At 41.2% G+C, this 17,551-nt stretch overlaps 2 protein-coding genes across 2 annotated transcripts; both read right to left on the reverse strand.

Annotated features, from left to right (window-relative positions):
* Positions 1-3,623: 3,623 nt before the first annotated feature.
* On the reverse strand, positions 3,624-6,976 carry gjd2b (gap junction protein delta 2b). The gene is made up of 2 exons (XM_046063668.1): positions 6,352-6,976; positions 3,624-5,625 (listed from the first exon to the last, which is right to left on the reverse strand). Exons 1-2 carry the CDS (start codon positions 6,420-6,422, stop codon positions 4,782-4,784), a joined length of 915 nt encoding a protein of 304 aa, XP_045919624.1. The 5' UTR covers positions 6,423-6,976; the 3' UTR covers positions 3,624-4,781.
* Positions 6,977-8,160: 1,184 nt separating this feature from the next.
* On the reverse strand, positions 8,161-10,673 carry LOC123979574 (actin, alpha cardiac muscle 1). Its single transcript, XM_046063546.1, has 6 exons — positions 10,545-10,673; positions 9,982-10,306; positions 9,738-9,899; positions 9,248-9,439; positions 8,515-8,696; positions 8,161-8,439 (listed from the first exon to the last, which is right to left on the reverse strand). The coding sequence occupies exons 1-6, from the start codon at positions 10,671-10,673 to the stop codon at positions 8,296-8,298; spliced, it is 1,134 nt and encodes a 377-aa protein (XP_045919502.1). The 3' UTR covers positions 8,161-8,295.
* Positions 10,674-17,551: the final 6,878 nt, after the last annotated feature.

Genomic DNA, 17,551 nt, shown 5'->3' on the forward strand with positions numbered 1-17,551 from the left:
TACTGTGAAGATCTCATTGAAGTGGTGAAGTTTAAAAACAAAACACCCAAAGCACAGATCACATAACCAAACTTTGGTGTTCTGCTTCTTTGAACTGCGATGAAGAAGAGTGGCGAGGAGGGAGAGAAACTATTGTGGCTGGAGACAGAGAAAACTACTTTACAGCCAGAATTGAGTGGGTGCTTTTGCTCCCCTGGCAGAAACCTGGTCACACTGTGCAAATGCGTAACTGCTTCCTCCTCCACATGTATGCAAACATAAAGTGTGTTTTGTTTCAATGTCTGCCATATCTGCCTATGCCATGCTATGGCGTGCATATGTGCTGCAGTAACCAGACTAATTTCATTGCTTCTGGCTGAGTGGATCAAAAAGACCCACATTCACTTATTTTTCTTCTTTTTGTTCTCCCCCTTTCATGCAGCAATCTGCGCAAAAAGCAGAATTAAAGCAGCGCTCCCCGGAGCCAGCCTTCTCTTTTCAGATTGGTAAAAGAGGAGAAATCGGAGGGACATACTTGTTTTTGGGGCAGAGGGATTGCAAGATTCACTCAAGTTAAAGTTCTGGTTTAATCTGTCACATTTTCTGAAAGGCTATAAAGAACAGAAGCTGCTGCAACAACTGTCATGTGTGTTCCTCTCCTTGAAATATTATTTTTATTACTACATAAAGGTGTGTAATTGTAATTAAACAGAAGTTATTAATATAATAAGTTATGTTTTAAGTTACAAATAATTATGTCAAAAGACAAATAGACAGACACCAGGTAATCTGAAGAGTCCCCTCCTGTTATGATTGATTTGATTGTATTTTGGAATCTGTTCAACTGTCCTCGTCTAACACCTTATTCCAGGGGAGTTGTCAGTGTGATGTAAGGTGGCTGCCATGATTGTTAATAAAGGTGTCAGCGCTCCACCTCCATCACTCACCTCTGCCAGTCTGGCCTTGTCCCCCAACAAAAAACACACTCCGGTCACGGTATGTATCACATCTGCGATTTCCAAACTACTTCACATACTTTCTTTTCCCTCTCATCAGGAGGCAGCCGATAAGCAGGTAGATTTGCTCATCAAACCCCAAACTCCGCAACCCACTACTCAGCCAGTCTAAAACCACCTAATTATCATTTAGACTGGTCTCATTTCAACTCGTGTTTCAAAAATGAGGAAAATTATATAAACTACCAATATTTCATTCTGTTGAAGTTAGGACACAGAGACGATTACAATGAAAGGTGCTTTTTCTGTGATAGATTTTATTATCTTCCCCTACAGCATGAACATTTTACATTTCTCTGCCAAACAATGACATTCTTATTAGATCAGGTGCCAATACAGACAAAAACTCTGACTGTGTGAAAATTGTGACCTATGACAGTTGGATGTAATGTGACATAAAAAATGTGAAAGAACCGCTATACTGCAACATGCACTCTTTCACTATTTTGAACCTGTACCAGTCAGATTTTGACTCATAATAAATCTTCCTCAAATGATACTGGTGACTCTGCCTACAGCAGCGAGAAACAGAGAACTGGAACAGCCTGCCTGCTGACCTAAGAATATTATTTTGCATTCTGCTCATTTAAAACTTCCTAACCTTTCTTCTTAGTGCCTGCATGTAAATACTGAATATTTATGTTGTTATATTATGTACTGCCTGGCGTTTGTGTTTAATTATGTGAAGCTCTGTGCTTTTATGCATTCCGTGCTTTCTGTACAAGCTGAGATACATTTGCATAAAACATGAACAAATTTGTTTTCAGGATAAATTTTCTCAGCTATAGGAAAATTAGACGAGAGTGGGCACTTGTCTGGTCGTAATGGAGAATTGAATTCAAAATAAAATAATCTTTTATTTTTACCTGCACATCACACACCCTTACAAATGAATGTGTGCAGCTTATGATCTTTTATAAGACATTTCTTTATCCTGAATGAAGGTGGTGGAGTTATGATGAGGTGGCTCACACTGCTCATAAAACAAGCAGTTTGTTTATGATCTAAGAGCCTTCTACTCCCACAGTATACACCCAGGGATATTTGTGTGTCTCTAATATTAGGGTGTCTCTTCGTCGATGACTCACATTAAGAGGGGGATACATGTTTCTAAAAAATCTCTGCCTTCATCCTGATCACCTGTAATCACATGAAATTGGAGGTGTTCCTGCAGTGTTTTGCCTTGTAGTCTTAAAATAGCTTTTGTGTGCAGCCTTGATGTGTTCTACTGCAGCTGTCAGGCAGGGAAAAGGCCAGTAGATAAATGCATAGGTCCTTGAGATTGCTTGAGCTCAATATCCAGGATGTTTGCATTGTCTTAGATGTGTAAATCTGAGCCAAGTCAGTTGCACATTTTACATACTGTCTGCCAACCAAATACTCTCTGTGTGGCCTCAAACCTGGCTGTCGTGGCAACAAAAAAATGCAGACACACAGGTACAGTTTAGTCTGTAAACTGAGCCCTGCAACACTCACATGATGTAAATGCACAACAGCATGCATAATTGCATTGGAACATACCCCAATAATTTTGCCATTTTGCTGGAGTCTGAAACCAGGTTGAATGCTGCAAGAAAATAAAACTACTAAAGCATCAACAATTATTGCAATTTTAAACACTGTACTGTATATATACTGTACAGTAGACTTTTTGGGGGCTTATGTATACTTTTTGCTTTTTTTGGTGAAGGTTGACTTACGATTTTCCTTTATTTCTGTGGTGCTGTTAAGTTAACACTGAACCCAAATGTTTGAAAGGTTTTGTAATGAACACCAAAAAAACATACAGATGAGCAGGAGAAAAGGGGAGGGAGACAAAGATGCACACAGGCAATCACTGCATTGCCTCAGAGCGAAGTTGACAAACTACTCTTTTTTCTTCTCTTTTTCTTTTTTCAAGTTCATGACTTGTAGAGACATCTTGGGTCCCTGCTGAGATGGAGATGGATGTGCCGGTGCTGCTGCTCTTCAATTTCTCCCAGCTTTGCAGAGTCATCCTGGCAGGGGAATCATGAAGAGACCAGCCCTTCCCAGATCACCTGCAACGGTCAGCTGCAAACATCTCATCTTATATCTCTCTTTTATTTTTGTCTCACTCCCTCTCCCTTGTGTAGGCCTATTCTTGAGCACTTTTTCTTTTTTTCTCTCCTCAAATATCTTTTGTTTTCGTTTTGACCTTCATAACAACCTTCCCCTCAGTTCTTACATCGTAAGGGATGAGCAGAGCAGCAGAAAGGGCAGCTCCCTCCGTAATCAGAATTATGATCAGCTTTTTGTCATTCCTGCAGAGTCACAAACTAAGTTCACAGATAGACACTAAAATGTATAGCTTACCATAATTTGGATTTAATGCATGCCATGTAGACTAAAAGTTCCCTCAGGCTACTCTCTTATGGGGCATAAGTATTGATGCATCTCCTGGAAGCAGCATCAGTATGGCAACACATTGCAGAGTGAGGAGATCCTGTGTAAGGTGTGTCCTGCAGTTTATTTTTTTTTTGTAGTGAGTGGGTGTGGCTAATATCTTCACTGCACCAAGGAAAAAGGCCAGGATTTATAAAAACATGTGATAGGTCAATCAACACAAGCTAGAGCAGCAGACACAAAGTACTGCACCTCACACATTTCTGGTGTACATGAATCCCACTTTTATTCACGACAGAAAATGATGTTTGTTTTTTTCCTGGTCTGTTTCGGTTACATTTAAAACCATTCTATGAAAAACTGTAGCACCAGAGCAGATTTCCATTGCCCATTCTTTGATAAAAATGTCAATTTGTGCTGTTTTTCAGTCTTGATCAGCTTTGATTGGGGAGAGACATTTACTTGTAGATAAAAAAAGACAGACTAGCACATTTCTTTTTCCAGTCATTTGCAAAATAAAAGAGAAAAAAACTGTATATCTTTTTCATTTCATTTAAATCACAACAAATACATTTAAAGCAAATAAAAAATTGGGCTGCATTTAGCATAATCCAAGCAGGGAATCAGCTTTCATGATGATTATTATATATTTATATATTTATATGTATACATATATATCATGTTTATATACAAGTATGGCACTTGATTACACAAAAGCAAGAAAACACTTCACAAATAAAAGCAGTGGGCGCTTTGGTGTGTCATAAATTAAGGAAGTCACAGACGTTAGCGTTTGCAGCAAATTCACCAGATACTGTTTTGCAAGTCAGCTATAAAGCAATGGAATGGTTACATATGTTAAGGTCAGTGGTGCAACACAGGCAACAAAAAAACATGAATTACGCGGATGTATTTCAACTATAGGTCGAACCATTGTCAGTAAGGATTTATATCTATGCATATGTAAATCTGGATGATAGATTTTTTTTTCCTTTAACCACTGTGTATGGTGCCATATAATTAGGTTGGTGCCAAAAATGGATGGAAAGAAAATGTCTTTAAAAACACCGTCAGGTCAGTAGCACATTTTGGATAAGGTCAGGCCCTCAAGTGTTCACCTCTTAGTGCAGTTTTTGCATTTACTCCCTTCAAGTATAGCAGAACTAGCCCACAAAGAGTAAATATGTGAACACGTTAACATGGCCTCCATACCATCTTACAGAGTACAAACGTTACTAAAAAGTTGCATCAGTGCAATAATAAATAAGTAAACAAACGTGTAACCCACGCTTGCCATGAAGTCCTTAAAAGACCAACAAATCAAAAAAAATCTGCCCACTCTTTAAGTCATGACACGAATTAGGCGTGCGGAGCTGTCCATCATGGTTTTTACATGTTTTCACTCCTTCTTCCCCATGTGTGTTACACATAAGCAGAGTCGCTGGACTGAGTGCGGCCGAAATTAGGCACACTCATCCTCGGCAAGTCCTTGTTTCTGATCTCATAAATGGATTTCCGCCGAGCCTGCACCCCTCGCACGGCCGTTTTGATTTTCCTCCACCCCAAATGATTGAGTTCTGCCAGGTTCAGCACCACACAAAACCCGCTGACCGCGAACATGAAGACCAGGAACACCGTCTTCTCCGTGGGTCTGGAGACGTAGCACTCGACATCTTTTATGCAGGGGTAGCGATCACATTCGTATACCGACGGGACGTTGAATCCATACAAGAAATACTGACCCACCAAAAAGCCTATTTCCAGCGCGTTTCTGAACACCACCTGGATGATGTAAAACCTGGAGATGCCCTCTTGTCGCCTCATTTTGGACTTTGTAGTTCTCATGGCCGAATTAGGGATCTCTTTGACTTCTAAACAGTCCGGCTCGGCTTCTTTGGTGGAGTTCTCTGTGTTCTGAAGTACTCCATTAACAATGGTGTTCTTTATCTTTTTGCTCTCGTCTCGCTTCAGTGAATCTTGATCCTTATCTAGTGTCAGATAGACTGTTGAGTACCGCCGCTCCTTCTGCTTGGCCGACTGATGCACCGAGTACGTGATAAAACAAAGACTTGGGGTGCACACCATGATGATTTGAAAAACCCAATATCTAATGTGTGAAATGGGGAATGCCTTGTCGTAGCATGCCTGGTTGCAGCCCGGTTGTAAGGTGTTACAAACAAACATGGTCTGCTCGTCATCATAGACAGTCTCTCCAACTATTGCTACGATTAGAATCCGGAAGATGACCACCACTGTTAGTAGGATCCTAAAAAGCAAGCAAACAAACAAACAATGTGAAAATAAGAGTAAATATATTTGTGTTAAGTGATACAAATGTGGTGCAGTTGTGCGCCGCCTCGGTGGCTGAAGCGCTGAGTCCAATTCTGATGGTTTGTTGGATTCAGGGAGCTGTCCAGTGCTGTAACAGGACGCTCTTGAGGAGTATGTGTGTATTTACTGTGTTCTTTCTTTTTTTTTGCGTGTCTCGTTGAGTCTGTGTGGTTTGTATTTTCTGTTTTGATGGGTGAGATGAAGACATGTAAGCAATCGGCGTTGCTTTGACTGTACCTGTGTGAGCTTTGTTAATGGGAAAATGGGAAATCGCCGACTCTCTCTTTCCCAATCTCTTTGTGCCACCACACACCACCGCTCAAACTCACCAACAAACATCAAATGGATAAGTGGATGGATGAATACATGAGATGACACGTGAAATTTTTGGTTTAGTTTAGGTTGTTTGCAGCACCATCCCACGACAGCTGTCAACTGATTTACTTAGCTTTCTCGTTTAGAAGGAAGAGGAGGAGGGGGAAAAAAAGGAAATCTGTGAAACTACACAGAAAAATCCACAACACAGACACGAAGGACTGGGCACCATGCTACAGAAGATCCTTGAGGCACAACACAGAAACGGGGGACTGGGAACCATGCTAAAGACGATCCTGGAGGCTGCTGCGATTCTTCGATTGTTCTTGGTTTTTGTTGATCTTACCTTCCTATCATAGTAGAGTGCTGCTGGACAGCAGCCTCCAGGAGCCTCTCTAGTATAGTCCATTCCCCCATTTCTGAGCATTCGGAGAAGACGAGAGCACAACGGCACTCTGTTCAAATCCCTCCCCCCAAAAAAGCGCGTTATTTCCCGGCCTGCTTCTCTCTGACTCTCGGTGTTGTCAGCCTCCAAAGCGTCCGATTTTAGCAAAAAAATGCATCCGTCATAGGATGCTGCTGCCGTCCTCGTTTCTCTCCGTCTCTCTGCGCGTTATCTGGTTGGTTATGGGCTGAGCGCGCAACGCCAGTGAGCGTCCTGTGTGTGCCGAGCGCTCCCACGACGTTACCACACTTTTCCTTGTCATGGGAGTCTGAAGGGCTGATTACTATAAGCCCTCCTATTTTCGATCTTCAGATCAGGTTGATGGGCTGCGCGCTGCGTCTGGATGGAGGGAGGTTGGATTTAATGTCTTGCCAGCGTTAATCCGCCTTTAAGTAGTCTCCCCCTCCCATGCGTCACGTACGCGCAGACAGGTCGGTGGAGCGCAGCCAGGAGTACCAGAGCTTCTGAGTTCCAGTATTTCAGTTTTGTATAATAGCATGCACCATTCTGTTGACACTGCTGAGGACGATCGTGTCCAGAGTGTTGCAGCCTTTAATATCTTGAGTTTAGACATTTTAGCATGGGTGGCTCCACGTGAGAATCAAACTTCTAACTCTGGCTGTATTGTTATAATGCTTAACTCAGCAACAGGACAACAAATAACAATATCCACCCTTCCGGGACAGGGCTTGTGGACGCATCGTGTCCAGGGCACAATGGTCAAGGTGATTTTTCTGAGTTTGTAACTTATCAATGATATACAGAGAGTTCCAGAGACGTGTAGCCTATTTGCAACATATTACACCATTTTAACAAAACCTATTGTTTTATGCCTGTATCAGAAACCTATGGGAGTACCCGGCTCTTATAAATGCTCCTTTCTTGGAGCGTATAGCCTCGCGTGCCCAGAGGTAGGTAGGCTATCCCTCCTCCCCGTGACGCTGGCCCGGCTGGTGGAGCTGTTGTTTCTACCCTGGGCAAAGATGATGCTCAGGATACAGTGACAGAGTAAAAGTACCATCCGAGTTGCTAATCGCTTTACAAGGCGACCTGCCTGCCTCTCACTCTCTCTCTCTCTCTCTCTCTCTCTCTCTCTCTCTCTCTCTCTCTCTGTGGAGGTTTAAAAATAGAAGCAAAATATGTGACTCCGCCCTGTATGTTGCTCTGAGATTTGATCAACTTAGGACGCTGCATTGTGTGTGTACACTAATATTAGACTATTGTGTGGCTGTGTATATATATATAAATATGTACATATTATTTACACTATTTCTGTCATTGATTTATTATTAATCATCAGTAGCCTATTTATTGAATTAAGTCCCATTTATCTGTCACAATGCTCTTTGGTAATTACTTAGGATTTGTTTAACCTTTGGATAACCTAGTTATTGTGATTATTTTTGTTTTATTATTAGCATCATCTAAATGTATCCAGTAGGTTTACATGTTAGGCATGGTGAGCTCTGTACAACCTGGGAAAACGGAGATTACCGATCACGTGACAGTGGTGTATCCACTCAATTAAACTTTGGACGGTTAATTTCTCATGAGGTGGCTTATCCTCTTCGCTCACTGTAATCTTTTCTAATTCAACCTTTACTCATCCATGTGACGAAAGGACAGAACCCCGCTGCTTTCGAGAGAGAAAAAGCTTTTTATAGATCCTAAACCAGATTCGAAAACTGAAAAGAAATAAGATGCGTTTTCTGCAAGTCCCAGTTTTCGTTTATTTATAAACCTATACATATCCACATATAAATTGCATTTGAGTGTAAACAAATAATTTGACAGGAGGAAGGGGGTAGCGGAGGGTGAAGAGAGTGAAGGGGGCAGTCAGTTGGCTTAGAAGCACTTCCTGTGGACGATGGAGGGCCCCGCCTCATCATACTCCTGCTTACTGATCCACATCTGCTGGAAGGTGGACAGTGAGGCGAGGATGGAGCCGCCGATCCATACAGAGTACTTCCTCTCAGGGGGGGCGATGATCTAAACACAAACACATTTGTTTATCCTGGACTTATAGTAATGTTACAGGCATTTTCAGCTGTGAGTCAAAGTTACCTTAATCTTCATGGTGCTGGGGGCCAGAGCAGTGATCTCCTTCTGCATGCGGTCGGCTATACCGGGGTACATGGTTGTGCCGCCAGACAGGACGTTGTTGGCGTACAGGTCCTTACGGATGTCGATGTCACACTTCATGATGCTGTTGTAGGTGGTTTCGTGGATGCCAGCAGATTCCATTCCTACGCAAACACATCGGACAAGTCAGTGAGCGTTACCCCCCGCAGCAAAGAACACGTGGCACCGCCGTCAGCTGTCCTGACAGGTGCTGAAAATGGACAGCTCCGACAACAGCTGCGCTCTCTGTGGCGCAAATGTGAACAGTAGCCTAAGCACCTGCTTTAGATCACTCATGTCTATCGGCCATGAAGTGGTACAGCAGAAGGTGGATAAACTTTGACCTCCAGATGGCGATCATAATTAGGCAGTCAACCATTAACATGAGCTATAAACGCGTGTATTTTAGGAAAACCGTCCGTATCCAGTTTTTATTCTAATATAATAATATAAATACGATTTCAATCATATTTATGTTCGCCTGAAACTTTCTTTTACAGTCCTGTTTCACTCATATGCAAGACTGAGTCAAGCAAGGAATCTCAACACCCTTAAAGCAAGTATTAGCCTACTCTAGAAGAACAGTTTCAAAACAGTATGAGGTCAAGTCAAGTTCACGGGATACAGTCACTGCAGCTAAATGAACCCTTCGATGTCCGCGCTCGCCTTTACGCACCGATGAATGAGGGCTGGAAGAGGGTCTCTGGGCAGCGGAAACGCTCGTTGCCGATGGTGATGACCTGGCCGTCGGGCAACTCGTAGCTCTTCTCCAACGAGGAGGAGGAGGCGGCGGTGGCCATCTCATTCTCAAAGTCCAGAGCCACGTAGCACAACTTCTCCTTGATGTCACGCACGATCTCGCGCTCAGCTGGAGGGGATCAGAGTTGTGTTATGTCAGTCAATCAGTCAAACGTGCATCATAAACATGTCAAAAATATGTGAGGATAACTAGTTTGCATTGTTTGCAATTGATTTAACAATTAGTTCGATTTTTTTTTTCAATATATGCAAGTGTGCAGAGGGATGCCATTACTCAGTGTTTCTTCTGTGTATGTTTATTTTGGAGGCGTGATGAATTGTGTAACACATTTCAGTGTTACAGTTATGATAATTTGGGAAGACAGTGGCGGTTAAAGTCAACACAAGCTCGTCATAAATATACTCACCGGTTGTGACAAAAGAGTATCCGCGCTCAGTCAGGATCTTCATGAGGTAATCTGTGAGGTCACGACCGGCCAAATCCAGACGCATGATAGCGTGAGGAAGAGCGTAACCCTCATAGATGGGCACGTTATGGGTCACACCGTCACCGGAGTCCAGGACAATACCTTATGATGAAGAAGTGAAAATTAAATTAACCTATTACCTTACTGAACAAAATCTCTGACAAACCTGAGGGATCTGTCATACCTGTGGTACGCCCAGAAGCGTACAGGGACAGCACGGCCTGGATAGCCACGTACATTGCGGGGACATTAAAGGTCTCGAACATGATCTGTGTCATCTTCTCTCTGTTGGCCTTTGGGTTGAGGGGGGCTTCTGTCAGCAGGGTGGGGTGCTCCTCTGGGGCCACGCGCAGCTCGTTGTAAAAGGTGTGGTGCCAGATCTTCTCCATGTCGTCCCAGTTGGTAATGATGCCGTGCTCGATGGGGTACTTCAGGGTCAGGATGCCTCTTTTGCTCTGAGCCTCGTCGCCGACGTAGGAGTCCTTCTGGCCCATACCAACCATGACGCCCTGATAACAGCAAGGGTCAGGAAATTAGTGATGTAGCGCATAGCTAATCATCAGAGCATCATCACTATCACTATATGGAGAATGAGACTGTGTTTTCCTTCAATTGAACTGTAGATGCGTAATTTGGTGCATAATTCCGCATGGTGGATACAACCCTCATCCAAAGCAATTGTATGTGATGTAAATGATTTAGTGATAACGCGTCCTTATTGTCGAATCTGTGAATAGATCACTTTACCTGGTGACGGGGGCGGCCAACTATGGAAGGAAACACTGCGCGAGGTGCGTCATCGCCGGCGAACCCAGCCTTCACCAAGCCAGAGCCGTTATCACACACCAGCGCTGTAGTCTCTTCGTCGTCGCACATGGTGTCAGCACTGCAACACACACAGGGGTGCGCGCGCACACGCACACAGTGGCACTGTTAGATTAGTAGTGAAATGCCCTGTTTGTTTGGATTGGGTGATTGAAGATATTGGCATTCTCACAACACAAACAACACACATCATAAGGTCGCTTTTTGAGGACAAACAACAGAGGGAATGCTGGTTAGTTATGGGATATGGTGAATTATGGTGATATGCTATAGGTATATGTTAGGATTGGGTTGGTATTTCGGATCTTCTTAGTTGTGTTACTAACAACAGAGCTGTGAGTTCTTTTTAGAAAGCTACTATAATCCACAATACACAAAATAAAAAAAGCTACAAGCCGAAGTTGTGAGATGATCCGTTTCAGTTAGATGATGACATTTGGTTAGGCAAAGGTGGAAATAGCTGCTGTTCATGTTTTAAAAAATCTGTATCCATCCTCTTGTGATAAATCCACTGGATGATATTTCTCAGTCCTCCTTCGGGCAGCCGAGCAGGTACTTACCAGATCAGCACCAGGCGCCGGACCTTGAGTGTGTAAACCAGGGGTGCCGAAATGTCATGTCGGATAAATTTATACTCTGACAAGTGTCCATAAGGGGAGGGGTGCGGTTGTGGTGGTGGGGGGGGCTACCATATTTGGCATTGCCCCACTGACAACAGCCACTACTTGAATGGCAGGACAAGGAGAGGGAACTCCCGCGCGGACATCTGTGTCTACCGCCCATGTATGGAGGTCAGCGGTGAGGGCAGACAAACAATGACGGGCTTCCCTTTGATTCTTTCCTTATCGATAAAAAATGGTAATATTAACCTACTGAAAAAACCCACTGTGTCTGTGGAAGACCCACTCTAGGGATTAATAGTGGCACCATTCAGTCTAATGTCAGTGTAATATTCCTAATATCAGCATATCTGCAGTCATATTTATAAACCCAGGCCACATGTGTCTGAATATCCAAACTTGATGATGGCTTGTAAAATTAACAAATCTACAGCTTTATTAGTATGCTATATAATAGGTTATTCAATTTGTTTTGTGTCTGCTCTAGTAAGGTCTCCCTAAACATAAATGAGTTTAGACTGACAGGACAAATGTAGCCTCACAGTACCAAATGGAGAGACCACTTGTGCCACACAGCTGGTGTCAGCAGCTGTTTGACTCTATTAGAAGCTCCAAACACCCAGTTTCAGAGGGGGAACCCACTGCTGCAGACCAAACATTCCCATTTTAGTACAGTGTAAGTCCCCCCCCCCCCCCCCCCCCCCCCCCCCCCCCCCCCCCACCACACACACACACACACAATCAAAACAGTTTTATTATATTTCATGACAAGTGTGCTGCTGGATTCACCATAAGACAAATGAAAAGATATTTCTAAATTTAATTTGCATGAAATCAACAAGTTCCCATAATTATAATAAGCTGCATGGACGTTATTGATGTGGTGGGGCCATACAACATCCTGTGTCCATATATGGAAAATTGTAAAATGATTAAAATTCATATTTAAGTAATGTTCCTTTGGTTATTTTCTGTCTTCCGCAGAAATTTCAAACTACAACACACAATATGCAGTCAAAAATAGAAAGATCCTAACAGGAAGAAATACTTTGGCCTAAGTATAATATCAAAGGTTATCGCAGTGCATTGAATTTATTCTCCTTGGCATATTTCTCGTACTCTGTTTGAACATATACTGGTACTTCAAACACCAGCCACTGGTCTAGTAATCACCTTTTTATATAATAAAAGTCAAGGTAATGTATTCCTCCATATAAGAAACCTGTACAGATATAATCAAAAGGAATGTTGATACTATTTGTTGTTCCTGACATCAAAACAATGAAGAAAAAGAAACATCTCTTGTTGTGACACATGCCATATTCTTTCTTTATTCCTGCACTGAGGAAAGAACAAGACATAGGAAATGACATTGCCGGTTTGCTTGAAACAGACAGGGAGCAAGTTCTGAAGGCTGTGAAATAACATTGGCTAAGAGCAGTGGATAGTCCCACCACAAGGAGGACAAGACAAAAGGGCACAGCAAGCCATGAATCATATGCTGCTGTCACCCGACCCCGAGCCATAACCCTTCACTGTGTGACTCTTTGTTTTGGTCTTATGTAATGAACGGTTGGCTGTGGTCTGCTTTAAGCATCCTTTTGCCCCAGTATTCAAATAATGCTAACATTTTATGACTGGAGCTTAGTGAAGTCTGTCTATGGAGAACAGAACTGTTAAGATCAAGAGAGAAAGGTGGACGACTACTTTCAACATGAGTTTGCCCTTGTGCCAAAATATTAAATTCTTATAAAATGGTGTTTGCCCCTAACCTACCATCACTGCTAGGGCAAAGGCACAGGATGTACCTGTATAATGGCATTGTTAAACTGTAAAATATTTGTTGTGATCGTTCTCAGAGCACCCATGGGTGTGAAAGGCTCAGTGCCTGGATTAGACACAAAGTCACTTAGAGGCTGCTCAAATTATCCTGTACAGTGTGACTTTCAATTTAGGTGTAGTCGCTGAGATCAAATCATTGCAGCATGATCATTCTCCTCCTACCTATGACCCCTCAGGAGATCGTACTCATTAGCCAGCAGTAGAGAAAAGATAATAAGGACAAAACTGTCCAGAACAAAAAAAATATTGATTTTTTATGGGGATTTCACATCATAAACAGAGTGCAAACCCTTTTAAAGAACCCTGAGGGGAAGTCATTTGCTTGATGCAGGCAAGGTTTTGTGCCTAAATCAATAATGTGCACATATATGGGAAAGTCCCTACGCTGGATTGTAGCATTTGAGCTGTTCATCACAAACTCGCTCAATACATATGGTCTGAAAGCACTTTGTTCTTTCCAACATGGCACATTTATCTGTGTTGTGCATTAGGGGCCATTCAAAGGTTACAGCAGAAAGATGACATATTGTTCAGTAAGAGTTGGGTGTCCTCTCTCTGGCTTGTGCACTGAATACTGAGTGACAAGCTGCTGGCTTATGTTAAAGTCTCAAAGGAGCACAGAGCTCAGATCACTGTCAGTATGGCGTCAGGTATATGGCAAACATTTGCTTGTTCCTTAACACTGATACTTTGGACAGTAAGTCCCACTTTCCTAAAATGTACAACTAGAATTTTTTATGCAACATCTGTTAGATAATAAGCTCACGGACAACACGTGTCAGGACTACAGTGAAAAGTTCAGATTTTGGATAAGAGAGTTACAGATTACAGACCTTTCTAACCTTTCTAACTTTATACCATAGTTTACTTATTGTAGAATGATGAATTGAACGTTTTATTAATTTTTATTGAATAGGAAAAAAATTATCCAAACATGTTATGTTCCTCGAAAGTCTTTTTCAGACATGGAATACATTGCAACATTGCTGGCTATCTGTCTGTTGATAGACTCTCTGATAGCAATACCAAGTCCTATTATATATATATATATATATATATATATATATATATATATATATATATAATTATTATTATTATATTATTAGTGACATAACTAAATGATCCAAACTTAACCAAATGATGCAACTTGAGAAAAATAACACAACACCCCGAAATGCATCATAAGAAAACTAGAGAAGAGAAGCTGTTAACAGGCATTACCTCGCATAACCATGTAACAGTGTATCCCCTCCACCTTGTGTGTGTGTGTTATTGCTCTGAAATTACAGAACAGTAGGTGGTTAATTGAATGGGAAGGCCTAAACGCCTACTTTTCCTCTCTCTCTCTCTCACTCTGCCTCCCAGGTCTCCTTACAGCCAGTAGGAGCAGGCTTTTTCCATAGCCAGTTTCAGACCCCAATAAAAAATTCACCAGCTTGCCCCTCTCTCTCGTTGCCTCTCAGTAAAGCACAGTCAGCTTGGCTTCAAGGCCTATCGCCTGCTGTACCCTCTGCCAAGACTTCTGGGAGGAAAAACAGAGAAAGTTGAATTAAAATCGGGCGATATTTTTGGCAAGTGGCTTCCATCCTCGGGATGTTTGGGAGCAGAGCTGGGCAGACAAAAAAGCAATCTAACTAGGTCTCATATGACACACATAAATATTGTAACACACATTCAGGCGCTGGCCACTTCATTTAAAAAAAATGTTTATTGTGATTATTATGATTATAACTCACATTTGGGTTTTGTCACTGTGTGCATCAGTCAACAGTGAACGGGAGAAAATTAGGTTAAAAAGCGCTTTGGATTGAAAATGAAATATTCATGAATCAGATTTGAATAAGCTACAAAATAGACAGCTACCCAGATTTGTAGGTAGGCTGCTCAGCAAGAGTATTTTGGTAAGTCTTTATAGGGGTCCCTAAGTATTGAATCCTGAGCTATTTTAATGGTAGCTGAGAATGCACAGTGCCAGTCAAAACTGATAGGAAAGCTTGTGAGTTTTTAGGCAAAGTACCTAAGCACCTCCCCAAGAGGAAGTTTAGCTAAATAGGCTTTTGCTCTCTGACAGTCTGGCATATATTCAAACTGTCTAATTGAGCATTTACAGAAATAACATATGAGTACATCCAACATATGTATCCTCACAATCTCTGTCAGGGATGCTGTAGTAAGTCTGCTCCAGCCTCAAAGGAGAATCTTTCCTTAGAGATCAATAAGTCAGTAAATAGTTCAGTTGTACACCAATGTGCCATTTGGTTGCAGCTTTATTGCATGTCCTTATGACCCTGTCTGCTCCTCTGGGATGTTTTTTTGAGCTGTGATTCTGTTTCATGTTTAACTGTTCATCTCAGCAGTTTCAAAAGTGTACAACAAGAGAAAAGCAGCATGGAGGTGCTTCAATTGAACTAACTGAACTTAGTTAGTATGCGATATTTTGAAATACTCAAAAGTAATCGTCCACAGGCAATTTTCACTTTGAAAGCGTTTTACATATAGACAGTAGTGGTGGAAATAGGCAGATCACTTACTTAAAAGTTAAAGTAATATTACACCAATTTAGAAATTGTCTTTTACAAGTAAAATGACTGCATTCTAAATCTTAAGTAAAAGTAGCCAAATGTACCTAAAGTATTAAAAGTAAGCTTTCATGTAAAATGGCTCTTTTCTATGATGGCGTTTTAGGACCATTGTTTGTTAAAAAAATTACAGAGCTGTTCCCCCAACATTAAAGTTGTAAATTTACAAGAAAAAAACTACAAGAACATTAGAATACAGATCCTTAATTAACACAAGCACGTCGGAAAAATACTATTTTCCATTTTTTTCTCACAAATTCCTAAATTCACAAAAAGCCTAAAGACCTTTATCTTTACAGCACAGTCTGAATATTTCAACCTATTTTAATTTAAAGATTTAAAAACTGTTCTACAGATGACTGGCATATATAGTCTTGACTGAAGATACAGACATATCTTCAGTCAAGACTATATAAGACAAGTCAAAGCACTGAAATTTGAATTTTGAAATAAGTTTAAATATTCATACTAGATCTTTTTCACTCTCATTTTTAAAGATGCATATGTTTTGAAAATAATCTGCAAAATAAAGTCGACAGTCCCTACAGTTATCAGAAATAATGTAGTGGAGTAAAAAGTATATATTATTATAATAAAATAATAACAATTATAAAATGTCTTTCTGAAATGTAGTCTAGTGATGTAGTTTCAAGTAGCAGAAAATGGAAATATTAAAACCTGTACTTAAATACAGTGATTGAGTACACTGAACAAAATTATAAATGCAACACTTTTGTTTTTTCCCTCATTCATCATGAGCTGAACTCAAAGATCTAAGACCTTTTCCTTGTACACAAAAGGCCTATTTCTCAAAGATATTGTTCACAAATCTGTCAAAATCTGTGTTAGTGAGCACTTCTTCTTTGCTGAGATACCGGAAACCAGTCAGTAGTGTGACCACCATTTGCCTCACGCAGTGCAAGACATCTCCTTCACATAGAGTTGATCAGATTGTTGATTGTGGCCTGTGGAATGTTGGTCCGCTCCTCTTCAGTGGCTGTGCCAAGTTGCTGGATATTGGCAGGACATACATACAGAGAGTCTTAGATCTTTGAGTTCTGCTCATGATGAATGGGGGCAAAAACAAAAGTGTTGCGTTTATAATTTTGTTCAGTGTAGTTACATTCCACTACTGAACATCCCTCTTCTTAATACAATTCATTATTTCAGTGATTCATGACGGCCCCCCTTATTCAGTGAGGCTAAAGTGGACTCCTTAACCTCTGGCAACATATTACCACTGGACTTTCAGATTATTATTCTTACTTTTTATTTCATAAACGGATCAACTCCAGTGAGCAGCATTACCACTGGCCTCAAAGTTCAGCAAAGCTCAACTGAAGCAAAACCAACCTGACCCCGACAGCAGCAATGCAGCAAAAGGTGACTTAAGGTCACTAAATTAGTATGTGCCAGATGAAAATGGTAATTTACCATGATATTCATCTAAAATGTTTGGTCATGCACAAGCGTTCACTACCCTATTTGTCATGATAGCTCAGAGCACACTTGGTTGAGTCACAAGGGTTGAAACTAACAGCTAGCCTTACAGAAATGGAATTAAACATAGCCTGATCACCCTCTGGGATATCGCATGGTATAATATCATGGACATGACTTGACTTAAGGTCAAAGTTAGTTTAATGGCAGTTGATCTAACAAAGACAAGAGAAAGATGGGGTGGAGTGCAGTAATTAAGGAATAACATAGAATAAATAGAATAATACAATTACAACTAATCATGATTTAAAAAAAATAGTTTGACATTTTTTGAAATACCCTTGCTTTCTTTTTTACTGTGAGTACAGTTTCATGTCTGTATGCTAACGCTACAGCCAGAAATGTTCAACTTAGCTTGGCATAAAGACTGGAAACAAGGGGAAACAGC

The sequence above is a fragment of the Micropterus dolomieu genome, linkage group LG11 (genome assembly GCF_021292245.1).
Source record: "Micropterus dolomieu isolate WLL.071019.BEF.003 ecotype Adirondacks linkage group LG11, ASM2129224v1, whole genome shotgun sequence".
Taxonomy (NCBI): Eukaryota; Metazoa; Chordata; class Actinopteri; order Centrarchiformes; family Centrarchidae; genus Micropterus; species Micropterus dolomieu.